This window comes from Euwallacea fornicatus, chromosome 17, assembly GCF_040115645.1.
Source record: "Euwallacea fornicatus isolate EFF26 chromosome 17, ASM4011564v1, whole genome shotgun sequence".
NCBI classification, from domain to species: domain Eukaryota; kingdom Metazoa; phylum Arthropoda; class Insecta; order Coleoptera; family Curculionidae; genus Euwallacea; species Euwallacea fornicatus.
Genome location: NC_089557.1, coordinates 1774080 through 1799791, shown reverse-complemented (window position 1 = coordinate 1799791; position 25712 = coordinate 1774080). Strand labels below are relative to the sequence as shown.

General features: G+C 37.7%; 6 protein-coding genes across 11 annotated transcripts in view; 3 read left to right on the top strand and 3 right to left on the bottom strand.

Annotated features, from left to right (window-relative positions):
• LOC136344689 (discoidin domain-containing receptor 2-like) overlaps positions 1 to 3792 on the top strand; it is a 131658-nt gene extending 127866 nt beyond the window's left edge. For all 5 annotated transcript variants that reach the window (XM_066292376.1, XM_066292377.1, XM_066292372.1 and 2 more), the window contains 2 exons: positions 43 to 194; positions 404 to 3792. In XM_066292376.1, the coding sequence (XP_066148473.1) occupies positions 43 to 194; positions 404 to 566 (315 nt within the window). In that variant the 3' untranslated portion in view covers positions 567 to 3792. The remainder of the gene's footprint in view (positions 1 to 42; positions 195 to 403) is intronic.
• Positions 3789 to 5256, bottom strand: LOC136344702 (distal membrane-arm assembly complex protein 2). Its single transcript, XM_066292400.1, has 3 exons — positions 4778 to 5256; positions 4395 to 4539; positions 3789 to 4334 (listed from the first exon to the last, which is right to left on the bottom strand). The coding sequence occupies exons 1-3, from the start codon at positions 5030 to 5032 to the stop codon at positions 3850 to 3852; spliced, it is 885 nt and encodes a 294-aa protein (XP_066148497.1). The 5' UTR covers positions 5033 to 5256; the 3' UTR covers positions 3789 to 3849.
• Positions 5257 to 5555: 299 nt separating this feature from the next.
• LOC136344693 (zinc finger protein 454-like) lies at positions 5556 to 7829 on the top strand. Its single transcript, XM_066292383.1, has 2 exons — positions 5556 to 6370; positions 6426 to 7829. The coding sequence occupies exons 1-2, from the start codon at positions 5689 to 5691 to the stop codon at positions 7727 to 7729; spliced, it is 1986 nt and encodes a 661-aa protein (XP_066148480.1). The 5' UTR covers positions 5556 to 5688; the 3' UTR covers positions 7730 to 7829.
• On the bottom strand, positions 7754 to 13889 carry LOC136344685 (uncharacterized). The gene is made up of 11 exons (XM_066292363.1): positions 13399 to 13889; positions 13007 to 13202; positions 11444 to 12826; positions 10873 to 11382; positions 10616 to 10819; positions 10359 to 10558; positions 10127 to 10267; positions 9889 to 10074; positions 9549 to 9835; positions 9123 to 9492; positions 7754 to 8671 (listed from the first exon to the last, which is right to left on the bottom strand). Exons 1-11 carry the CDS (start codon positions 13402 to 13404, stop codon positions 8015 to 8017), a joined length of 4140 nt encoding a protein of 1379 aa, XP_066148460.1. The 5' UTR covers positions 13405 to 13889; the 3' UTR covers positions 7754 to 8014.
• Positions 13890 to 13969: 80 nt separating this feature from the next.
• On the top strand, positions 13970 to 17467 carry ida (anaphase promoting complex subunit 5 ida). Of its 2 annotated transcripts, XM_066292378.1 has the most exons (11): positions 13970 to 14254; positions 14495 to 14803; positions 14852 to 15002; positions 15056 to 15215; positions 15272 to 15453; positions 15510 to 15756; positions 15810 to 16043; positions 16104 to 16367; positions 16422 to 16635; positions 16685 to 16938; positions 17032 to 17467. In XM_066292378.1, exons 1-11 carry the CDS (start codon positions 14128 to 14130, stop codon positions 17149 to 17151), a joined length of 2262 nt encoding a protein of 753 aa, XP_066148475.1. In that variant the 5' UTR covers positions 13970 to 14127; the 3' UTR covers positions 17152 to 17467. The 2 variants fall into 2 exon arrangements, with proteins under 2 accessions (XP_066148475.1, XP_066148476.1); XM_066292379.1 differs by lacking the exon at positions 13970 to 14254 and having other exon boundaries at positions 14604 to 14803; positions 14923 to 15002.
• The window catches only part of LOC136344686 (tyrosine-protein kinase-like otk), a 26430-nt gene continuing 17898 nt past the window's right edge, over positions 17181 to 25712 (bottom strand). Inside the window, exons 4-20 of the mRNA XM_066292364.1 lie at positions 23310 to 23433; positions 22492 to 22655; positions 22286 to 22430; positions 22097 to 22233; positions 21888 to 22042; positions 21642 to 21783; positions 21450 to 21586; positions 21229 to 21400; positions 20907 to 21176; positions 20430 to 20577; positions 20247 to 20374; positions 20059 to 20196; positions 19818 to 20007; positions 19419 to 19761; positions 19115 to 19360; positions 18812 to 19033; positions 17181 to 18572 (exon numbers count right to left, since the gene is read on the bottom strand). Coding sequence (XP_066148461.1) covers positions 18486 to 18572; positions 18812 to 19033; positions 19115 to 19360; positions 19419 to 19761; positions 19818 to 20007; positions 20059 to 20196; positions 20247 to 20374; positions 20430 to 20577; positions 20907 to 21176; positions 21229 to 21400; positions 21450 to 21586; positions 21642 to 21783; positions 21888 to 22042; positions 22097 to 22233; positions 22286 to 22430; positions 22492 to 22655; positions 23310 to 23433 — 2948 coding nt within the window. The 3' untranslated portion in view covers positions 17181 to 18485. The remainder of the gene's footprint in view (positions 18573 to 18811; positions 19034 to 19114; positions 19361 to 19418; positions 19762 to 19817; positions 20008 to 20058; positions 20197 to 20246; positions 20375 to 20429; positions 20578 to 20906; positions 21177 to 21228; positions 21401 to 21449; positions 21587 to 21641; positions 21784 to 21887; positions 22043 to 22096; positions 22234 to 22285; positions 22431 to 22491; positions 22656 to 23309; positions 23434 to 25712) is intronic.

The window sequence follows — 25712 nt, the reverse complement described above, 5'->3', positions numbered from 1 at the left end:
TACTTTGGTTTCTCGCAAAGAGATTTCATTGTGGTATTTTAGGGTCGACAGACGACGAAAAGTGACGTGTGGTCGTTCGCGATCGCTCTGTGGGAGCTCTTGATGCTGTGCACTCAGCAACCTTACGCTGAACTGACCAGCGAGCAGGTGGTCGAGAATTCGAACCACTGGTACCAAAACGATGGTTGCCAAAGGTGAGTTGTGTTTGTTATTTATAATTCGCGTATTTTATGTGATGTTCTCCCCATTGTTCTGCCATCGCCATTTGGCTGCACTCTAGCTCGATCCCAATAGCCATAGAATCAAAATCGTTTTAGATAAAATTAATGTACCTTAAAATCATTGTTCTCTGCTACAACAGCCTTTGCCCCTTCGGTAATTAAACCCACTTTTTCTATGGCAGATATCTTCCCCGACCTGCGTTGTGCCCCAGGGAAATCTACGATCTGATGGGCGAGTGTTGGAAACGCAACGCCGCCGATAGACCCAAATTCTCAGAAATTCATCTCTTCCTGCAAAGAAAAAACTTGGGGTTTATGCCCAATAACACCTCGCAGCTATCGTAAATCCACGTTCCGACGAAACTGCGGGAAAATTTAGATATTCTAAAAAGTTTCTTATTTCTCTTAAGTGTGTGATAAAATATTTAATTCCGAGCATAAATGCATAAATGGGACACAAATTGAAACAGGTATTAGATAGTCGAAGTTCATATTAAAGAAATATAAGTGGGGCGTGGCAAGTCGCAATGAGCGGTAGTTCGAGTTAAGTAGTTTTTTTTACCCTTTTCAATTGCTATGTGTCTGTGGTTGACAAATTTGAAACTTGAGTGTAACCAGGCGCTTTGCACGATCCCTTTAAATGTGATAAACATGGAATGGAAGATGAAGAGTTCAATTCGGTTCGAAAAAGTTTGAATAAACTATTAAGAAGAAGCAGATTAATCTAGCCAACGAAGAAAAATATTGAGAATTGTCAATGTAGCCTAAGTATAGGACTTTTTAATCATCGATGTAAATACTTGAAAAATATTCTGTGGTTTCAAAAAGTATATAATAAGAGGTATTGTTGTAAAATAAAGTCAGCGTTAGGGTTACGCATTTTTAATCGCATATTTTCCCGAAGTAAATCTTGTAGTATCATGAGAATAAATTTCCAAACGATCGAAAAGTCCCTGAAGCTACTGCTGACAATATGGTGAATCGCAGGTAAACCTGACAATATGGCGAACCAGCCCTAATTTGGCTATTTGGCATGTCTGGTCACGTTTGACAGCCGTTGCACCCTCATTCAGTATGCGTTATCAGCAAGTTTAATACATATTTTCAACGTCGAATTCTCAATTATTTTAGGGAATGTTTTATCATTGCATAGCTCAGTCCCCATCGCCCTCAAATCGCAGTTCCATTTATCAACAATGCCACACCTTACAGAAGTTTTACTTGATTTCATTTGAAATAACCGAGAGCTCAAAATAAAACCTCATAATGTCAGGGGTAGTGACTCATTTATTAATGGCGAGTTTGGGCAGCCAAAAATTTCCCCGTCAATGCAGCAACATGGCCACTTAAAACTGTCTGTGTCGGTCTGGCATGTAACAATAGGAAAATTAAAGGTGATGGGAAAAGTCGGTTATTTCGTCGCACTTTCTGGGCGCACGAATTCGCCATTTATCTGAACGAAAAGAGCGATGCCCTGTTACCGCTTTTTGTAGTGTGATTTTGAAGTGCAAAATTAGATCGTTAGTGTATATTTTGATATATCTCGACAGTCGCAATGGTTATAGTTGTGCCGTGAAGAAATCCACTGAAGGTAGAATTTTGGGATTGCACAGAACCTCCCAACGTGATTCAGGTATCCAAAAAATAAGGTGTATCGACGTTTCGATTCGTTAGGGCTGCCGTGAGTATGTCACGCCATTGAAAATTTCAGCCGGTGATGCTGTGATTACAACGTCCTTATTTGATTCACATTTGGTACGAGTAACGAGTGGACCGACGCTTGCCACAAGTAGATTTCTTCACGACCCAACGCTTATTACCCATAATATTACAAGCTGTATACTGCGGAGCTACCGCCTTCTTCATTAATTTCGTTGCAGACAATTCAAATAAAAAGAGAGATTCACCCAACTTTCCAGGCGAATTTTTTTGTAATTTTATAGGTGTTACCTTATAAAAAGAATGTCAAAATATTTGTAATAAGAGTCATTAAAACTGTACAACTTTTGTAAAATCCTGAAAAGAAATGCTCAAAAACATGTACAAATGTCGTTGCTGTTTCCCAGTGAATAATCAAGAGAATGTTTTTCAAGTATCAGTGTTGTTTTCCCTTCTAAATAAAAAAGATGATTTGATATCTAGGTAAAAAATGTTCTTTCCATTGTTTTATTTATATCTGGCGAAGACATGAGATTCCGTTTTTTACGAAACGATCTACACTGGTTATAAAACAATAAGTTCTCAATTCTCAGCTAACAAAATGTTTAAGCTTGCTGCTTGCCTACTATAAGTACGTCTTCTATTGTACCTACAACTCTGTACAGTTTCTAGTCTTAGCGAAAAACCCCTGTATAAGACTTATATTGTAAAAAATCGAAGTAAGTGTATTTTCAATTTAATTAATGTAATAATGTGCAGTTACGCCATTTGATATGAATCATATTGTGAGTATGTCAATGGAGAATGTTCTTTGAAATACTCCCTAGATGAGGCTTGTGACAGAATGGCGACAAAAGCGTCAAATTTGTGATTTACAAGTAATATTACACCTATTTATACTATATTAAATACCGGATGATCCAGAAAAACTACAGTGAGCGGTGAACCGCAAACGTAGGGCGTCGATTGAGCCATTTGCTATCGATCATTAGCCCTGTGACTTACTGATTGATAACAGACGAATCTATCCACGACGTGCCTTTGACAGTTCCTTGCCCACTTGAGCCTTTTTTGTGACCACCCTTTAGATGTTCCCGCAATCTTTCTGTCACACTCAATGACTGTTCCCCCATTTCAGTGCCATTAATAAGTAAACGCTCTGTATATAAGTATCTTTGTACATACTACCACTATTAGTGTATCAGAAAATCATTTGTAGTAGCTATGGTGAGGGCATTGTTTTAAGTTCGAAAAATACAATAAGTAAACGATGTTTGTCAATACTTAAGGATAATAGTAAGTTGCCGAAAAGCGTTTTTCTAAAAAACAGAAATAAGAAACCGTTTCAGCTTTGCCTTATGAGTCAGCACTCAAATGCCAAGCTTGAAATGGTTTTTACAGTTTTTGTCAGTAGCACTAAGACAATCAGGTGCGTAAGTTATGCTTTCAATAGGACACAAAGCATAATTAGGCATTAAATAGATGCCCCCGTTCCTTTTGTATCCCTCCCTCCTCCCTTATAAAATCTTTCGCGAAATTACACGTGTGTATCTCATGCTTGATATAGGACTGAACAAGTGTTCCAGTTAAGGTTTAAACTTCCTGTAACTTAAGCTGTTTTGTAAGTGTGAAATGTTCAAATAATGTTTGTTCTCCTCTTCCATTGACCATCCTGTAAGTATACATACTATAGGTACCCAATTTTCCACGTGACCATTTTTATAAACGTAGCCGTTTAATTCTTTATATTTAATATGACATATCACTTATTGATATTTAATTTCTATTTCTCGCAAGTATTATAGCATATTTAAGTAAAAAAAAGGTTAAAACTCTGTGTGTTTTTTCTGTATATACATCCAGATAATGTTTATTTATTATTACTAGGTATTAATAAAGATACACAAATTTCGATTAGTGCTTTATTGCCCACAGTGGTGCTGTGACTTCCAGGATCTACTTACAAACTCTACTTAATTTTAAAATTTATCACATCACTTTTAATCACTAAATTCCTGTTAAGTTCCTCCAAAAGCAGACATGTCAATTCATATTTGGTGTCTTTCAATAAGTCATCCAGATACAATAGTTTCAGATTATTCATTTTGTACAAAGCCCCTAAACCCCTCTCTGTCACATTGGGACAGTCACGGAGGTCTAAGTAAACCAAGGTTTTTGAGAATATATTAGTAATTGCATCCAAGCAGTAATCATCAATAAAACTACTGCCACTGAGACTTAGCCATTCAACTTTCTGAAGATTTCTAAAGTTGCTCAGACCGTCATACCTCAATTGCATTTCACTGCAATCAATTGCCTGCAAGTACATTCCAGCTTGGTATGTGTTGGGAAGGGAATAATAACCTTCATCTGATTTAATCCATTTATCCTCGTTATGAAACTTCACTGCACCTCCTCTATAGACAATAAAATGAGCACATGCAAGTTCTGGACCTGTGTAAGAAATTACAAAAATCACCAAGCACTTGAATAAATTAAGCTTGCCTAACATGCCTAAAATATTAGTACGCTGAGGAATGTACTGCTGCAGAAATATTTCATGAAGTTCTTTCTTTTTCAGCCACCACTTTTTGATGGCACTAGGGGATAAATCTATGGGTTGTTGTAGAAATTTCATTAAATTAACGTTACTTTTCTCCTAAAAATTGGTTTCTATGAGTTCATCCTAAATTGAACCAAGAGGTTCTTTGTGGCAGGTTACAAAAGCTAACTTAACCATTATATGAACTAATCACAATCACTTATGTTTTTCCCTATTAGTGACAATTAGATGGCTTGTCTCAAAACATCTATCTAGGTCAAGTTAACCTAGTAACTTTCCAAAAAGTTTTATGTGGTCCACGTAAGCGTCCAACATGACTTAAAGGCCTTCTTACTGAATAAAAGGTTCTAAGGGTGTCATAATACTGATATTTTGTTTCATTCCACGATGTTCTCCATTTCAGATCGTCCTTAGTTACTTTGGTTGGACGTGATATTCGCTTTTGCAAGCTTTTTGCAGTGGTCTTAAGCGTGGGGTGCACCGTTTCTTTTTCTTTGGGATTTGCTTCTTCTGATGAAAAATTGCAGCAGCATGGTATTGCACGGGACTTCACTTGTTTTTGACCCACCGAACGGAGTAATTTCAGCATTTTTGATTTACGATAAATTAACTTTAAATTGTGCTTTACTTTTGGTTAAATTCCCGAATTAATTTGAGGTTGGAATTTGAAGAATTTGAATTTATTGTTGAATGAAAAAAAACTGGCAATGCCGCGCGGTGTTATCTCAGGAAGCAATTTGCAATAGGAATGTTCACGAGTCTCAAATTTCGAGAGGGACAGGAAAGACGGAATAAATACAGGCTAAACTATCAGCCAACCCTCCCAATCCGGCTGATAGTTTAGAAACCTAAATGTTATTTATTAACTCATTAAAAGAGTATAACTTCACTAGTGCTAAAAGAAAATATTACCGAGTAACAACTAGGTAATATCGGATGTCTCAATCATCTTTTGTGATTTTTTCATTCGGAGCGGGTCAAAAAAGTCACCATTTCATTTTCTTTTATGTTTCTTTATTATTGTTTTATGTACATATTTTTTTCATGCTCTGATCGCTACGTTGCCGGTTCCAACTATTACGCTTGTAGATTTCAAGTAACTCTTGACACTCACGTCACTTCGCGGATGATTGAACTCGGATTAATTATGTTTTTTCATGGAAAATTAAATATTTAAGTTTATATTAATGATTAACTCAAAAATGAATAATGATGTAGCAGGGTTCCCTCATTTTCTGTAAGTTCATGACAATTATAATAAACAATTTTTATCAATTTCTAACCACTATGGACAACAAACAACGTTATCATCTCCCGGAAAGCCCTTTACAACAATTCCCAATAAACTCCGGAACTTTTTCACCAACCAGCACCTTAAACGACATATACTCCTCTTTGTGGCCTCAAAGCATTGATAGAACTGACAACAATAAAACCACAGAACTGCCTTATATGTTTCCGGAATCATACAAAACAGCTGAAGCAATGGAAGCCTGCATCAAAGATTTAAGCCCCAACAACTTCTATGGAGTCACTGAAAATGGCGTAAATCCCATTGAAAATCAGTACTGCAGGTTTGAAAACCATCAATGGGCTGGAAATTGTGGTGTAAAAAATGGAAGTTACTCTTCTTGCGCCCAAATGGGTAAATTCTATGGAAATTCCAGAACTACTTATTGTAGTATTCCAAAAAGTTCTGCAGACAGAGACGTGTATAGAAGTTGCGATTATTATGGGCGAAATCTAAGTTATCCTTCAAGTCAACAAGTTGATAGGATGCAGAATTGTTTCCCTGCCTCATTTTGCAATTCCAAGTATTCAGGCATGAGTTCTGAAAGCCTTTGTTTTAATCAGAATCTTCATTTTGGTGAAAATGCATTAGCCGACACACTGGTTTCTAATCACAAAGAACCTTTTAGTTTGAGCTGTAAGTTTAACATGTAAACACATGTCAATCTATTCATAATAAAGGCGGATGTTAGTTTCAGATTTCTCCAATTTAAACCAACAAGCTGATGCTTCTGATGAAAGTGACATTATTGTTGAAGATTCTAGTTCAGCTGAATGCAGTGAAAATGAGCAGCAACAGCCTTTACAAAAGATGCTACACATTACTAAATGCATAGTATGCAACAGTGAACATTCTTTGGGGCTACAATTTTATGTTTTAAGCCCAAAAAACCCCTTAACTATGTCCAGTCAGATTCCAGTTAGAGACAAGATTTATCAGTTTGCCCATAAAAAAATTTTTTGTACAACTGAACAATATTTGTGTAATGATTGCTTAGGCTTGATTAACAGCATAGATCATCTACAAATAAAGTTAGAAAATTTGATGAAAAGTTTGCAGGAAAAATTAAAAATTAATGCTCGACATGCACAAATAAAAAAAGCAGCAAAAATGAGGTTTAAAAACTATAAATGTAAAAAATGTAACATAATTTTAAGTGTCAGAAACTTCTTAAAAAATCACGTGCAACAAAAGCACAAATCATGTGGATTTCTTTGTGAGTTGTGTGGAAAACCTGAACTCACCTATAAAAGACTTAAAACTCATCTTAAAAAGCACCAAAAACCAAGTGTAACATTAATAGCTGCCTACAAATGTTCTAGCAAACATTGCTACAAGGCATTCAGAACGAAATTCCATCTGAAGGAGCATGAGAATTTTTGCCAGGGTTTACTCCCTTTTAAATGCAAAAATTCCCACTGCAGCAAAAAATTTGCATCAGCCACGAAACTTAAAAATCACACCAAATTAAAACATGACAAAAAATTCATTGCCATTTGCTCAATTTGCAACATAGGCTTTGTGAAATCATCTGACTATAAAAGTCATATGACCAGTCATGGCACTGAGAAAAAATTCCCTTGTAGTAAGTGTGACAAAGCTTATAAAACGCTGAGTAACCTGAACTTCCATCTCAAGAGCCATGAAAAAAAGCTGCCTCATGTGTGCTCAGTATGCCAAAAAGGTTTCATGAGAAAGGAATATTTTGAGGCACATATGAACAACCATAAAGGGGTGAAAAATTATAATTGTGCAGTATGTCAGAAAAAGTTTGTTTCACAGAAAAATTTGGATGCACACATGAAGTACCATGATGGAACTGTGAAAAGTAACTTGTGTAATATTTGTAGAAAAGTGGTGACTAGTAATTTTGAGGAGCACTTGAGGGTGCACTTAAATTTGAAGGAGTTCGAGTGTGATTCTTGTAGTATGAAGTTTAATACTAAAAATTCATTAAGTAAGCACAGGAAAAAGAAGCATATGAGAGTCAGCTGAGTATGGGAGAAGTGTGCAAAGAAGGAATGTCTATTTTTTATTGAATAATATGTAATTGAAAAAAAAAATAAAATGCTAAATTCATGCGGTCAAATTTCAACATGTTCTGCAGTGTTTATTTAAATCTATAAGTTATGACTAAAATATCTGCCTGTGACCAAGTCAGAAATCTCTTTTTAACGAAAAAAAAAACCCTTTAATAATAAACAAATTTAAAACAAAACTAATAATGGTGTTCCATGAGCACCATTCAAATAAAACGAATAAATACCTCCAATAAACTTTTTACCTTCGTTGTCTAAATCCCAGGGTCAAATGATTCAAAAACTTGCGGTAATTAAAATTTGGATGCTCGCCCCCGAAGATGTAGCCATACGCCTCCAACAAAGCCCTCCTCTTGTTATCTCGCAAGTCTTTACATCCCGGGTGAAGCACGAAATTCCTCAGAAAATCAAGATGATGCTTTCCCTCTGCTAGCCTTTGGGTTCCGAACAAGAACATATTAATATGTTTGTAATTGAAATATATCTGCTTCTTCACAGAATTCGTCTTAACTTCAATTTTCTTCAACTGATCTATGCTATTCAGTTTCTTTTTGTACAGCTTCGCTTCATGGTTCTTAATATTACCAAGCTTTTCCAACTCGCTTCTTATGAATTCTTTCAAATTGAGCATGGAATCATGAATAAACTTTTTCGAAGTAATTTCCTCCACGTTGTCGAGTCTCGATGATCTAGATGTGTCACGATCTATAAAATTTTGTCTTTCACTATTATCATTGGGTTCTTCTCTGGTGATGGTGTAAGGCCGGTCCATAAAATTTGTTCTGCGCTGATATGCAATATAATCATGGTATCTTTCCTCAAATTGCGAAGCGGTTTCATCTACGAAGCTCAAAGATTGATGTGGGTGGTTGAAGTCAATACTCGACGGTGGAGGAGGCTAGAAAAAAAAATGTAGATTAGGATATGAAAGATGCTATTGCATTTCGAAATAATTAAAGAATTTAGATTCCTCATCCAAATCGATTTCTAAATCAGAAATACAGCTCAAGGTAGCGAAGAATCTAGAAAATATAGTATAGGCCTCCTTTCGATGAGAATGACGAATAATACTTTACACAAGAAATATTTCCCCTAAAATGACCCAGTTATATTAGCTGGCCTTTATAGTCAGTACAAATACCGATAGCTCGCTATAAGAGATTCGCCGAATGCTCCATGTGCCATTTTATGGTAAATTCTCTTACTTTTATTAATTTGTCATCATCTACTAACTCAAAACAAACTCTGACGTATTCGAATATTTTTATTAAAAAAATTTTGATATTTTAACAATTTTATGTGGAAGTTTTGACCCTTTGTATAGATTTCGAAACTTTGTTTCATCTTACCTCAAAATTCAACTCAGGAGCACCAAAAACATTCTGATCATTCCTCTGATATGTGGCGGCCATGGAATTGGTCAAATTCAACACCTGTTGCGCCAACACCTCGCTAGGAACAGAATTAAACAACCCACTCGATTGTAAACTATTCAAGGCTCTGGCACTCTTATTTTCTAGTCTAAACGACATATTTTGTTCTCCAGCATTATTAAAGCCCAACATCGAGTAGGGATTTAGCATTGGTTGGTAGGAGCTATATTTTCTTTGGGTGTTTACAACAGAGAAAGGGTTTATTTTTGGTTTACGTAGGGCTCGACGACGGCTTCGAGAATTTAACATTAAAGGTTCACAACCAGGAGAAACAATGTTTGGGCCACTTAAATCAATAACAAAGCAATCAAGTTTTGAGAGATTTTGATAATAATTTCTTACATCGAGTTATCAGGAACGGCTTCCTGGCGAAGCTCTACTACATTGAAGGTACTTTGTAGCAGTGGAGGAGGTGGAATAAGTGCACCATGGCTTGCTACTTCCGGCAAATGTTCCGCGGATATTTCTTGTAATATCACAGATCTTGAAACATTTCCAATCCCACTTTGAGCATTATCCACTCCAGGGGGTATTACTATTTCTTGGTTAACTTGCATTACACTATCACATTGTCTGTTATTGCGTTTGTCCACCAGTTTTCGCCTCAAATCTACATTTCCCCTAACACCCTATAAAGAAAAATGAAATCACTCTATTCAGAACTCTGAGAACTCGACTCTACCGTGTTTGATTTTGCATAAACATTGGAGTAGTTGAAAATCATAGGCGAACTTGCAGGGTACTGCCTAATCCACTTATTACTGGCGCATTCGTGCTCCAGATGGCCCTGACTGGCACACCCAGAGCACCACTGCTTATTACGAGGTATCAGTTTTTTCTTCCGTCGCACAATGCTGCCTTCTGTCGTCTGAAAGGACCCTTAGCTAGAATCTTTAACAACACCAGAAAAATATGCTTACAGTCATAGAGTATCTTCGCCATAAGTCCGGACAAGCGTTGCCAAGATGTCCTGCAAGTTTGCATATGTAACAAGTAGCGGAATTCATATGGTTTACGCATTTACGGCACGCAACTGTGGTATAACTTCCAGGCTTGGCACACTAAACATTTATTTCAACAATATAGATTTTTTGCATTTAGGGTTTATTATATTTAATGTCGCGCTAATATCTAATATACCAAACAACTTACAGTCAGACATAGTGTATTAGGGCATCGAGGCTCCATATGCCCCTGAAATCCACACATTGTGCATGAAGGGATGCAAGGCTTATTTGGACAAGCAAGAGCAATGTGGCCAAACTGTCTGCACTTATTACAGCGAGGCCCTTTTTTTCTGACACTTAATGGATAAAAATCAACAGGGAGAATTTTCCACTTATCAGGATCATCTGCAAAATACCATGAGAATGAATTAAGGTGTTAATTAGCAAATTTGCTTGACGTACCAGACATTTTATTTTGCAATTCTTCCACATCAAACTCAATACTATTACTCCAGTCCACAGAGCAGTTGGAGTGTTTTTGATTTTGCAACTCTTTCATTTCAGGCACACATATGTTGGCCAATTCCAACTCAGCTGCTACATCTTCAAAGGTTATTATGTCATCATTATCTGACTCAGAGGAATCAATTGTGTGTGTAGGTATCACTAGAAATATAACTTAAAAACCACAACCAGAAGTTTACAGTCGCCAATATTACCTTTTTCAATTAAGATCACATCTTCATCTACTACTTTTTCATTTACATTTGCTTTTTCATTTTCAACGACATCTACGTTTTGTTCTGGTTTCTCTGAAACACCTTTTTTTTTTTTCCTACTTGCTCTTTGAATACTGCTTTCCTCAACTATAGGTTCTCCTACAATTTCTTCACATTGCTGAGGAGTTGTCTGCTCCATTGCTTCAATAGATTTTTGCTTTCGCTTTTTCTTCTTTTTGCTAACGTCTTCCTCCTCTTGCAACTCTGTTTCATTGAGAGATTGATCCTGAGCACCTGTTTTAATGATTTTTGTTCTTTTAGTAGGTTTTCCAATCTCATTTGGCTCCAAAATTTCAGCTGCTTTTTTTTTCTTTTTGTTCTTTTTCTTAGCAGCTTCTGAAGGTTCTTTACAGGATTCATTTAATACAGAATAAGATGTATTCAATGAAATTATGTCTACTGCATTAGATATACCTTCTAAGATTGTTAGTGGGTTATCTACTTTGGAACCTTAAGAGTGCAAAAATTTATTAACAAAACTCAAATAGGTTGAAAAAATGACAATATTTACCTGCAAGTTTTTTCTTTTTTTTCAGCTTCTTTCTTCCAAAACTTTCGTCCATTTCCCCATCTGACTTTCCTTTACCTTTCCCCAAAGTAACACTACTTTCTGAAATCCCTGACCCACCACCAAAACTTTCATCTACTGAAGCAGCTTTTGAGGAATTCTTCTTCAAACTCTCTTTATCAGGTGTAATCTTAATAGGACACAGATCTGGCAAGTTTTTCTCAATACTTTTTGGCATCTCATAATCACTTTCTGAGCTAGTACCTGAATCTGAGGCTCTTCTATCTGTAGCTGGAATGTAAAAATCAATTTTCCCCATTGCAGCTTCAGTTGTAGCCCCACCAATTTCAGAATTATCTACCCCAGTGGGTGCAATCAAATCTCCAAATTTATCCAAATTATTCCCATCAAAAATATCTTCCTTAGGAAAATCAATCTCATTGAAAACAATAGTTTTAAAACTCCTATTGAATACTTGACTTGTATCTTTGTTGAATTCTGAAGTACTTGTGGTACTGCTTTCTGTTTCATATGTTGGACAAGGTAAAGCTGGCCTTGGAAACTCTGTTTCTTGAAATTCTGAGTCGTGTAAACTAAAGTTAAATGTGTCAGATGTTGCTGTTAAAATTAGGAAGTCATTAGAACATTCTTCAGCCTCTGGAAGCTGTGTTTCTTTTATTGCTTCTTCCTCATCGTGACTTTCATCATCTACATTAACTACAGGCACCGGTGGAGGTTCCACATAAATAATCTCATCATCATCAGCATTACTATTTGAATCATCATTACTGTCATGAATATTTACAATATTGGCCACTTTCATGCTATCTTTCTTTGGTTCTACAGCAGAGATAAATTCAACATCTGAATTATCACTGTCACTTAAACAGACAATTTCACTGGCGGCGATTCTTCGCCGTTTTTTAAAGACAGCCTTTCTAATTTGCTCTTGTTTTTTGAAGTTCTTATTCCACTGCTTGAGGCGAGAATTTAGAACTTTAAAAAATTTTTTTTCGTCCAATTTTCCCTTTTGAACTCTTTTTAGATCTTTGCTGCACCTACTGGACCATATGTGTCTGTAGGTTTTAAGGGAATCCCAGAATTGACTGTCTGGATAAATGTATTGGTTGATTGTGATATTGCTTGAAGCAAACTTGGTTTGAGGGTTAGGTAATGAAGAAGTTGCTATAGTTGGTTTAATTGGGCTTGTATCAGTTGATTTCAGCAGAGATTCAGTAGTGGTTTCAAAGTCAGGTGGTGTTGGTGAAGAAGTCACAAGTAATTCTTTTTCAATAATTTCTTGTTGATTGTCTGGACTAAGATGAGTAGTTCGATCAAAATTGTCATTAAGAGGATTTATTACTGCTTCATTTTGACTACAATTTTCTGCCAGAGATAACAGAAATATTAGTAACTATAATACCTGAAGACTTAATAAAGACCACAGAGGAAAAAGGTGGATTATCACAAAATATCATGGTGTTTGTAACTTGATTTTCACTATTTTTTAATACTTCACCTTTTTCTTCTGTGGTCTTCAACTTATTTCAAAAAACCCCCACTTACCATCACTATGGACTATATTTGAAGTTTCTTCAGTAAAATGGATCGCAGAGTCTTCTAAGTTTGCTAAAGTAAAGTTCACATTAGAGCCTTCGCAATCAGTCAAGTATATATTGCCTTCAATTGAATCTGATTGGGGCCCATAATGAATTTGGGCATAAAGAAGTGCTTCTAGGTCCTCATCTATCACATCATCAGTCTAAAAATTGTTTATTGTTTCTGAGTGACAACATGTGTAAAATAACAAGTCTCCAGTAGAACACATGTAAATTTAGATTGGTTTGTAAATAAACAAATTTCTGAGGCTTCATGTGTGTTTAGAAGAAAGTGTAGTTATAAGGAGTGTAGTGCTAGGCACCAGCGGTACTAGGTACTAGTTGTAGTACACTACTTACCAACATGCCCAGGCTTCTTTCCAAGTATTTTACCACAGGAACTACCTCGGAACAGTAAAACTTAACTCCTCGTTGTGTCCAATAACTGGTTCTTTAAAAATTCGGTAAAATATTACAAGATAATGAAAGCTTATTGAAACAATTTTTACATTAAATATTGTCTACTCTTTTTGAAAATTCTAAGTTAACACAAATTTTGAAGGTTATGTTAAGCAATAAGTTGTATCGTGTCTTGCTGTCGCTTTACCACTGCTACGCGGCATGGGACACTATTGGGGTAGGTGTCCCAGTTCATCGAATACCCAGGAGCATTGAAAACGTTTCTGATGATCCTTGGACGAGAGAATAAATCCACATTATTATCTAAACGATTTTCCGACTCAACATAGGCAAAAAAACAGACCAAAATCTCTAGAATCGTAAAGAAATTTTTGTATTTCCTATTCCTACGCGTCGGTAGGCTTATTTTCGAACAGTGTTGACAGCTATCTGACTGAGCAGTAGTTTCGTACGCAGTTATTCTTGACACGAATTTAGAAGAAACTGACATGGCAACACTGAACATAACCTAACATAACCTGGGGTTTTTACTACAAATATTTGAATTTAGCTTTTTAAATTTTTTGTCGGTCAGTTGATATTGAACTAACAAGCAATAAAATCAAATTAAGAAGGAAATCTTTTCCTGATCATTTTAGCAAAGGCTGTACTCGTATATTCGTCTCAAATATGTCTTCTTCAACTGCTTCCAAAGAAGGTTATGGGGCTCCTAAGAAAGTGCACCATGAGATGGTTACTTCATACAAGCTGTCCGTAGCTCTATTAATTAAATGTTATTCCCACTTCAGAGAGTCTGGTGAGTGTTAATTGAATCTCAAAGCTTCACACTATGTATTCTAAATTGAAAGAACCAAGGGGTAAACCATAGCCCCTTAATAGGAAGTAGGTGTTTGTGAGTGGCAGCAGGCATTAGTAAACAATAATACTTAGTAACACCCACTCACACTAACACTTTTTAAGTTCCATATAAAAATATCCTCTGTGATTTACCCCTACAAGGAACACCATGTCATTCCTCGCTTGTTTACCTTTGCAGATGACATGGCAAATACCTCTATAGCAGAAAAAGTTAAAATACGCAAATCATTCTGTATACTCGCCCTTAAATTATTACAGGGCCCTGATCTCTCTCTTATGGATTTGAAAAACCTTTTCACACCTTTCAATGTATTATCCTCACTATCTGAAAAGTTTGATCGAAATCTGAAAAATTTGCGCCACTGCGGAATTGGAGGATTACTAGATATTGTTGACGAGTTAAAGCAAGTCTTAAATGGAGATCCAAATCAGACAGACAAAAGCTCTCTTGAAGCTAATGCTGTTATTGCCAAAAATAGTGTCATTGGTGAGTTGTTTAGGGAAACAAAATTAAATAAAAGTCGTGAGATTTTAGGGTATTTTCTAAGGCGTTTTATAGTATTTTTTGAAAAATTGAGTTTTGGTGAAGTGACAAGATTATTTCAGGCCTTTGTAAGGTACTATGATGATTGGATTAAAGGAGTGCAGTCAATTATGTTGATCCTTCAGCTAAAAGTTGATAACTGGTATTTTTCCAAATATACTTCTCAATAACTTCTCCATTGAAATCAATCTAAAGGTACATTGAAGAAAAGCAATGGTCCAGAAGACAGGCGGAACTATTTCTGGCCACTCAAGCTGCTTTAGTGCAGAATAATGAAGAAAAAGCACTATCTCCGCAAGATTTGCAAACCCGCATTTCAAACATTTTAAAATCCAACCCCGATTTAGCAGAAGCTGTAAGTGTTCATATTGCTTCAAAAGTCTATCAACAAACCTCTCCTTGCTCATTTAGCATTTTATGTCCTATTTGAATTACCTGAGAGTGGAGGAATTTTGCGGTGCAATGCAAAGCCTGTTCCACTGTTTCGATCGTAGGACTAACCTGGACGTCAAGTACTATTCAGACGAGAAAAGTAAAGAGCACAGATATGCCGCTTTAAATCTGGCTATTTTACATCATCATTTTGGGTATACGTAAGTCTTTCTCTTGTGTGTTATTTAGGCATTTTAACTATATCAAAACTGCCTAGAGCGGAAGCTTTGGCATCATTGAAAGAAGCCATTAAAACCGCCCACGAAGTCAATGACAACTTGTGCCTTCAGCACGCTCTTTCATGGCTCTATCGGCTGTCTAATGTTAACAAAGAGAATCTGATTGTCCAGTGCATTATAAAAACATTTGAACTTAACATAAGTTACACAACCTCCTTGGCGTTGCAGAACTTTGCTCACTACGGAAGCGCTAAAATTTCCGTCAAGCCTAGCGTGATTTTTGAGGTATTTGCTTCTTTGTGCACGCAACCTTTTCCTATACCTAAAAAGCTTTCCAGACGCTGATAAAAAGCGATATGTTAAACTGCCAACACAACTACAAGGACCTGATATTCAATAATAACGCTATGAAGTCGTCTCTTTGGAGATTATATGGGAAGACTGAAATGTGTTCTTTATGGGCGCAAGTGCTTCTGTACCTCAATATCGATACATTGAGTCAAACTTCTGCATACTATGGAGAGGGTTATTTGCAGGCAGTTTGCAATACTGCCTTGAATTTGTTCATGGAGGTATTATTGAGACACTGAAGTTTAAGGCATTATTGATACGATTTGTACTAATTGGGCTAGGGCGACTATAATCTCGTCCACACGATCCTGCAATATGCAAAGCATAAATATTCCCACGAGCCCTTAGCTCATACCTGGATGCTGGTGGAGAACTTGATCCATTTCACAAAAGCGCTCTATCAAGAGAACTTTGAAGAAGCCGAATCAGCTGCTCAGAAAATCCTCGTTTTGGATCGATGGGAGGGTTATTTGAAGCTTGCCGAAGTATTCTTTTACCAGCAAGAGTATGAGCAAGCTAGTAAATGTCTCGGATATATTTTGCAGGTATATTTGTCTATTCGGTTAAATATTTATTCGCTACTGCAATATTTCCACCAGCATTATTCCTATGATGAACACTTAAATGACGGCAAGTTCTGTTTATTACGAGCCAAAATCCTGCAAGCAGAAATTCAGTTTGCTAGCAGTTATCCCAATGTAGCAGGTACAATGTTGGCTTTCAACGGTTGCTTAATTGATGCTGAGAAATCTGAACTGGCCTATCTTATTGCCATTGTTCAGCTGCATATAGCTAACGTGCTTTTATGCTTGGGTATACAATTGATTTAAAATCGATTATTGTGGTTTAAAGTAAGTTTTAGGTTTGACCACACAGGCCATAAAAGTATTAAACAATCCCAGATGTATGGTGGAGATTTTGTCCAACGGGGGCACTTATGATAGATCTAGAGCTACCTTACTGTATATAAAGTGCTTAATTGCGGATTCCAGTAAATTAGATAATGACAGCAGAGGGAAAGTAATATTGAAAGCTGCCAAATCGCTAGAAAAAGTCAGAGCCGGTTTTCAGAAGGTGGAGACTTTTTCTAGAGTCAAAGACGTGGTATATTTGCAGGTGAATCAAGAGAAAAAATAGATTGAATTTGAAATTCGGATTTTAGTTTCTTGAAAAAACATTTTTGAATTTTTCTAACGTAGACGTTTGTAGGCCCAGCTCTACAATTCGTTAAATCTCCGAAAGGAAAGGAACGAGTGTTCCATGGATTTCAGACGCTTAGACGAAGAATATCCCACCAAAAACTTTCAGACCTTGGTTAAATACTTATGAAGAAGGCAGCAGATCATAAGGACATCAGCAGTATGACACTTATCTTTTATTGTTTATGTTAATAATTATATAATTTAGAATACGTATCACAATATGAATATAAAAACGCGACAATAATTGAAATAAATCGACTATGCTACGCTACGAAAGCGAGATACACTTGGACCTATGATAGTTCCTTATTAGTACCTACAATGCTGCTTACTATCTAGGGGACTTATGGACAGATTTCTAAAATATTCTCTGTAACAAACATAATTAGAATTTACAAAAAGGATACTTACTTAGTTAACAATAAATCCCAAGTTACATTTGAGTTTTCTTTTTTGAAAGTGAAATCGGAGGGTGTCTAACGAAACCCAAAATTTATGAACGTTACATTACACGTAAACAGGGCAGATAAAATTGCCTTGCAATCTATATACGACTTTGTTCGAGCCTTTACAAAATTTCCATTAAAACGTACTTAAACGTGTAAAGTTGTTTTATATAAAGATGTAAAACACCTAAAAATTTTACTTCTTGAGTCGGTCTTCAGTCTTCAATGGAAAACGATTATTCGGAAAGAGAGTATTTTATTGGCAGTGTCAAGTGGCTTTAAGGTAGCTAAATATACAAAGAAGCTAAATGTTTTCTAATGATATGCTTTACACGTAGATTAATATAAATTACATATACAACGCTGCTAAAAACTGAAGTGATATGTACAACCTAATTCGTTTTTTAGTTTAAGTAACAATAATAATAAGTCTTGTGAACCTCCCGGGCAAGTTTACACGTAAAATTAAATTATTACTCTGACATTACGTGAGAATCCAGAAATCTTTACAGACTGAGATCAGTGAAACAAAAATTGTCGATGAGCGGGAAATACTCATTTACTCTCAAGATCGCACACTTAAGCCTATTAAATTCATTATTTGGAAGCTTATCTTTTAAAAGCTTATTTCCTAAATATAAATTAAAGTATTTTAAGTAGTAATTCGTTAGTATTTCCGTTATAGTCGACGTCTTAAGGGTAAAAACTTACCCTAATTTTTGGGCTAAATAATACTTAATATTACTATGCACTACATGCACTCATAAGTATGTATTTATATACAGGTTTTTAAGCTTTTTTATATAGGTGAAAGCTTCTTCAGCACGGGTCGGCAAATCTAGAATTCTGGAGTTATTTTAGGATAAAGCGACAAGCAACCGGAAAAAAAAATCATTCAAGCCATCGCAATTCTAAATTTTCCAAGCTTTAGATTGTTTTTGTAAGCATTAATTGACAGGAGCATTTCAATCTCGTCTAGGGCATAACATACGGCAGTTAAAGCTATAGGATTTATTTACAGGTTTTTGAGGGTTTCTCCAAGATCGCCGGAAAGCTGGGCGAACGAGGGCCGATTTTCTGGGTTAATGTCCCAACAGCTTTCCTGAAATGCACGAAAAATTATTAAATGTGTTTGGCTAAAAAGCTAAAAAAAGCGGGCGTTTTTGAAGATACATGACGTGGAAACAAGGTATACAAGTTAGAACAGGGGTGAAATAGAAGACGTGATGGGTTGCCCACCAGAGATGCGTTCTCAATTACTCTCTTCACACTCCTATAGCTTTAAAATTCGAACAATTATGTCACCAAAAATGCCCGTCTTGTATATTCAGATTTCCTTACCTGTAATGCTTGTAAATTCTCCGGAGTGTCCGCGTGACATTTCCATTCCAGCTTCTTTTCCTTCAGTTTGGTTAAAAAGCTGTTATCATTAATTTTGCTGTGGGGCAACTCGCCTTGTGAAAATATCTCCCACATTACCACTGCGAACGAGTAGACGTCGCTCTTAGTTGAATAATCATCTTCGTAAACTGCTTCATATGGCAACCACCTCAGAGGAATTACCTAAAATTTTTAGCGTTGTATGAGATCCGTTCACGACGATCTACTAACCCACCAAAAAAGACGTGAGTCTTTTTATCTCACCTGATTAACATGTTTACAATACTCTTGGCTATATGGTTCTTTGGTCATCCTAGGCAAACCGACTTTGACTACCAAACTGGAGGTTATGAGACAGTTGCGTGCTGCCAGATCTTTGTGGACCATTCGATGACCGGACAAATGGTCCATCGCCCTGGATATTTGATGCGCGAGCCCGAGGCACTGAATCACAGTTAGGGGAGGCGTGTTGCCCGTTTTTGTAGCGATGAGGAATTTCTTTAAGTCACCCTGTGAGGAACACAATTAAAATATCACACTTAGTTTAGAAAATTGGTGATTAACTCACCCATTCTGTATATTCCATGATCAAGTAATGCGGCTCTTGTTCCCTGCAGAGCCCAAAAAGCCTCGTAATATGGTCATGTGATAATTTACTAAACATGTCTATTTCTCTCTTGAACTCCCCAAGACAATGTTCGTCCTTCGTTTGCGATAACACCTTCACCAACACGGGAAGATCTTTAGGACCATTCTCTTCAGTTTTCTGTTCTTCGGTTGACGAAGTGCCCGAAGATCTTTTGTTGAATGCGGCATCGCTCAGTTCGGACACTTTCCCCATCATTATGTCCCCGAATTCCCCGCGCCCGATAAAGGTCAACTCTTTGAGCAGCGAACGGCTGAGGGATAATCTGCATGAAGTCAAAATTAAGGGTAAAAAATTGATTTTGTAAAGGCAAAGACGAACTTGTCGTATGAGGTTTTAGACCGTTTGGATTGCCCAGAAGCTTGGGAATTGCATGTGTCCGCTCCATCACTCCTCTGGCCCTCCTTGCTGCTTTCGATCCCATTCACGGCCCTTTTAGACGGCCCAGGCCCAACACCATTTTCTGCTGTTTTCAATTCCTGATTCTCCACATCGCCATTTTCGAGTTTGCCTTTAATTCCCAAGTCGTAAGAAAAACCAAATATTCACAAGTGGAACTTACCGTCTCCGATGGGCAATTTTCGAGACCGCCTCACGTATTTGCACCAAACCATTAGGCCTATAACCAACACTATATACGCCCCCGCCACGGACATGGTGATTAGGAACGCTTTGGTCACCGTAGGGTCTCCTTGGGGACCTAATTAATTAGTTAATAATGAGGAGGTTTATGACAAAATCTTCTTTTACCATGCACTAGGAGCTGCACTTCTCTTCTGTTGAGACCAGCGCTGTTTCCAGCGGTGCAGCCATACTTGTTTTGGTCGTCTGGATATACCTCAGAAATGTGCAGAGAACCATTGGGGAGTACGGCGAATCTACAAATCGCCAGTTAGTAAGCAGGCAATATGGTTTAGGCATTAAATCTTTTACCGAGTTAAATCGAAGTCATTCATTTTCAAATTTTTGTCCCACTGAATGGTGGGTTCTGGGTCGCCCTGGACTATGCAATCAATGGTTACAGCTTCGCCAGTGTTGGCGTTGACTGGTGTTTGTGGAGGGACCACAAAGCGGGGTGCAACTGTAAAAATATATGAAAATAAATTTAACTGTAGAGGAAGTTAGCAGTAAGTTCGCAAATGGAATGGAGCGTACAAGTAGGAACGAACGGAACCACAAGCAAGCAGGCACAGGTATCCATCCCAATAATAATAATAAGCGAAGTTGACATGTGTTCTAGGGTATATTCCTTGCGACTAGGACCCCTTTCAACAGGCCAAATTTTTTTCTGGAACGTCACTGCTCGCTATGTCTCTGAATCTCTGTCCCGTTTGGAATAGTTTCGAGAAACATTCGGACAACCCATTTCATTTGACACTGAAGTTAGACCCTCCTCACTCAGGCACTTACCAACGACATCGATGGTAATAGAAGCGTTTATAGTGCCCTGGCTATTACTGGCCACACAATTGTACTTTCCCTTATCCTTAGAGGTCACTTTATTGAAATGCAAAGTCCCGTTCATGTCAGTAATATGACCAGGGGAATTCTCCAAAGAAACGCCTTCTTTCTCCCAGCGAATCAGAGGCGGAGGAGTGCCTTGGGCTTTGCAGTGGACCTTGGCCACGCTGTCCAGCTCCAGCTTCTTATTCACAGGAGGTGGTGCAAAACGTAATTGCTCTAAAATAACGTAAAATAGTTCATCCATGTCAGAAAAAACCACGAAATTTACCGATGACTGAAATTGTGGCCGGTTGAGAAGAGACCGGCTCGAAACCTTCGGTAACCACTTCGCACACGTATTCGCCTCGATCTGAGGTTTGGGAAGAATGTATGACCAGTGTTCCGTTGTGTTTGTACACTCTGATTCTCTGATGAGAGGAGCTGTTTTCGTCGAACTCGTGCTGAAAGGGGAGCTTGAATGGCAGTTAAATACAAGAAAGGATAACTTACCCTCAAGGGTTTTCCATCTTTGCGCCACCTCACAGTGGTGTACTCTGGATGGGAGGCATTATACTGGCACGTGAGTATAGATTTTTCTCCTTCGTCCACGGTTACGCTTGAGGGATCTTGCAAGACTATAGGTTTTGCTAAACAAAAAAGTCATGTTAATGTGAGGAAACTCTAAGAAAAAAAAGAACTCACTGGTGACAACAACATTGACGGATTTCTCAGTCTTTCCTGCAATATTTTCCGCTACGCAGGTGTACTTCCCCATATGCGCTATCTTCGCTTTAGCAATGATCAGCCTTCCATCGTCCACGTATATGTCACCTCTATCAGATATCTGCAATCACGACTATTAGGCGAATTTTTGATCCCGAACGTTAAACGATTTAGAAAATTTATCACAACAGAATTAGACCTTGATTATAATTATTGAAAACATACCGTGTGTCCTGCAGAATTCTGCCACCATTTCTTAGCCAATGGCAAACTCCTTGGTTCCAAACAGGTTAGTTGGAAGAACAAGTCCTCTCCCACAACTTTCCTGTCGCCCTGAGGTAGTGGAGGTTCGAATGAGGCACTGGTAAAGGGATCCAGATCTACAAAGGAGTTCTCGCATATCAAAATATTGGGATTCTATGCAACGAGCTTACAGGCCACTCGTAAGTCTGCTGTGTAGCTTTGAGGTATTTCGGTAGAGTCGCTCTTAATCCCCACGCAATTGTACCAGCCCTCGTCCGAGTCGCGGATGTCGTTGATTTGGAGGGTACCATTAGAGTGAATTGTTATTCTGAAGTTGTTGAAATATGTAGAAAGTCAGCAATAGCAATTTGACCACTTACCTTTCATTGTTTTTTAAAGGTTTCCCTTCCTTGAAGTACCACTCCAAAACCTCAGCTTTCTGATAGGCGCAATGGAAAAACGCAGTGCCCCCCTTCTTGACTTCCTGGTCCATGGGTATTGTCTGAATTGAAGGAGAGTTTTCTCCTGGAAGCGTGTTTTTCGTGAACGTTTTATAATATAGCGGTAAATGTTAATAATCTTATACCTTCAACGGTTAAAGGGAAGTTTTTGATGCTTCGCTTGTCTCCTGCGGTGTTTTTGGCCACGCACCGGTAAACTCCGTTATCCTGAGAATCGACATTTTTTATTGTCAATCTGCGTTTCTTGAGTTCGATCTTGCTGGAGTTGACTTTCAGGCGATCAGCGTTTCTGAAATGAACAGTAAATCGCGTAATGAAACGTTTCGGAACGTCTCTTCTCGCCGCGCTACGAGGGGGGCTCCCAAGTTCTAGGTCTCCACCGAGACTTCAAGATATGCATGCCGTGCACTCGAACTGCCATCCATAATCCCGGGAAAATTTTACGAAAAATCGCCAGGAAAACCGAAATATGGAGATAAGAAACTAGATCGCGTAAAGGTAAATCGATGAAATATTACAAAGCAACCTCCACATTCGTTTTTCTTGAGAAGAATAAGCCGAAAATTGGTACCATACCGAGCGGGCTATTAGATGGTCGCCTCGTAACCCTGTAATTGCAGCTATTGTCTTTCTCAAACCCAAAACTGTGCATTAACAGTAAATTCGCAGAGTAATTCTGTTACTCCCAGCCGAAAACTTAACCCCGAGCAGGGGTGTAAACGATATCTCCGGTGGAACAAAACCCACGAGGGGCCACACCCCCTCCGGGCCATATCCACCCTTGTTTTGCTTATTTAGTTTGGGTTTAGAAGGGCATTTAGCCCGCATTTCTTGCTGCCAAAGTTTATTTGTTTATCGAAACGTTATTTAGCTCACAACCACCCCGTAATTTATCACTTCACGTCGCCAACACGACATTGATTACTTTGCATAAATTATATACCTGAACCACTCGACGAGCACCTCCCCAGATGCCTCCAAATGGCATTTCAATACTACGGTGCTTCCTGTTTTGACTGCTTGAGGATTTTGTGGTTCCTGAAGCACCACTTCAGGGTCTTCGATGACTGAAACGAAAAAAAAAATTAATTAGAGAGGGATAATAATTAGAAGCCGCACAAAGAGGGTGGTTTATATTCACGGCGCGAAACCTCGGACGTGGTTATTGTCCAAGGGTTTTTTAGAAATTAGACGAACACTGAAGTCCTTTTGTTTGATTATAGTAATTAGTGAGCTCTCTTTGGGGAATCTATTTGCCACTTCAAGTTTTATACACCACACAGCAACGTTGCCCAATATCCGTCGAGCTTTCGCACTTCCTTCATATTTTTCTCTCTAAAAAATCAGTGCCTTCAGGAAAGTGAAGTCACAAGAACATGCTGAATACCTGCTCAGCCCTAAACTTTCGGGAAATTCCCATAAAAAAATTATTAAAAGCGAAAGATGGAATAGACGGTTATGACTTTTTGCAGCCTCTCCTTTGATGGAAAAAGACGTGTATGGCAACTAGAGGAAATTGAAATGGGAGATTTATAATGCCCATTTTTGGCTAGTTGATAGCAGATTTTCATAGCTGAGAATAAATATGAATCTTCGCTGAATCAAGTTTTTTTGGCACTTAACATAAGCTTCTAACCAGGTTCTAATAATGGACGTCCCATTAGGACCGGTCATTTTAAGAATTGAAAAAACAGCAATGTTTCTTTGAAGCGTTCAGATGTGAGCATAATATCCAATAAGTGATCCCCTCGTGACGTGTGGCACTCGTTGATTCCCATGACGAAATTTTCGATGACATTTTGGTATCATCACGCGTTGAATCTCGCCTTTCAATTCAGGAATGTTCCTTCGATTGTTGGTATACAGGGTGTCCCATTTAAAGCTATGATTGAAGATTACTCAAAAATGGTACGTTGTATGAAAAAGTTTAAAATAAAAGTTGTCCGGTAAAAAAAGGGGGACATACCTTGACGACAGGACGTTTGAGGTAAAACGTCCTTTTAGGTTCATTTCAAGGGCAACTTTTTACTTTACGTGGCAACCCCGTATTTTTTTTACAGATCCCTGTACACCTTCGAAAAATAAATATCTTTTATTTAAACAATTTTTTTAATTAGACGTTTTGCTGCAGAGTTATCCTTGATTTTTATCCAATTTTTGAGATAAACGAAATTATTGTGTATTTTTCTAGAAAGATTTGCAATGAACATTCTGTTTAAAACTCATAACAATCCTTCTATCGAATCCGAAAAAAATATATATTTCTATGGATTTTTTTTTTTAATTTGGCGGATTAATTTAAAATCCCGATTTGAGACACTTATGGAAGAAAATGTTCAAAAGAATGTCCTCCCTGCTCCAAACTCGTCTTAACTCTTATTCGAAAATAATTGTTCACTCTGCGCAACATCTCCCCGTTTATCAATTGCAACGCATTGTCGATCCGCCTTTTCAGGTCATCTGCAATCGTTGGTACTTCCTAAACTTTGTCCTTCAAAAAACCCCAAAGGAAAAAAATCTGGTGAGGTCAGATCAGGCGACATAGGAGGCCAGCTCACTGGACCGACCCTCCAATCTGAATACATTTCGTCTTAAACCTCACGAAACAATCTAGAAAAATGGGCTGGACAGCCGTCATGCTGATTCCACATCATGCGTCTAATGGCAAGTGGAACGTTTTCTAACAATTCCGGAAGACTGTCACGCAATAAATTGCGGTACATTTCTCCATTCAAGTTTCCTTCAATGAAGAAAGGTCAAATCAAGTATTTCCCAATAATACCGCACCATACATTCACTGACCATGGTCTTAGATGTTCAACTTCTTTAAGCCAGGGTGGGTTTACAGCAGTTCAAAAATGCAGATTATGGCGATTCATTGCATCATGGTTTATGAATGTGGATTTGTCCGAAAACAAAACGTTGGAGAAGAAATTTGCATTTGGATTCAATTGCTGCCTTGTCCGATTACAAAAACTGAATCGGTTTTCCAAATCAGTTCTATGGAGTTCCTGATGTAAAGAAATGTAGTAAAGATGGTATTTAGTCACTTTCAAAATTCTTTGGACACTTGTCTTTGATATTCCTGAATCAGCAGCAATTTGCCGACAACTTACATGGGCATCGAAGGCAACAGCTGCAAGAACTGCTATTTGATTGCTTTCATGTGTTGCACTTCGTGAGCGATTGCGTTTTTTTGTTTCCAACGTTTTCGTTTCTTTGAAATTTTTAATGACACTGTTGCAAGTCGTCCAACAGGAAACCCTTTCATCCGGAAATCTTTCAGCGTAAAGTTCTGCTGCCCGCCTAATATTTCTTCCAGCCTCTCCATAAATAAAAACCATTT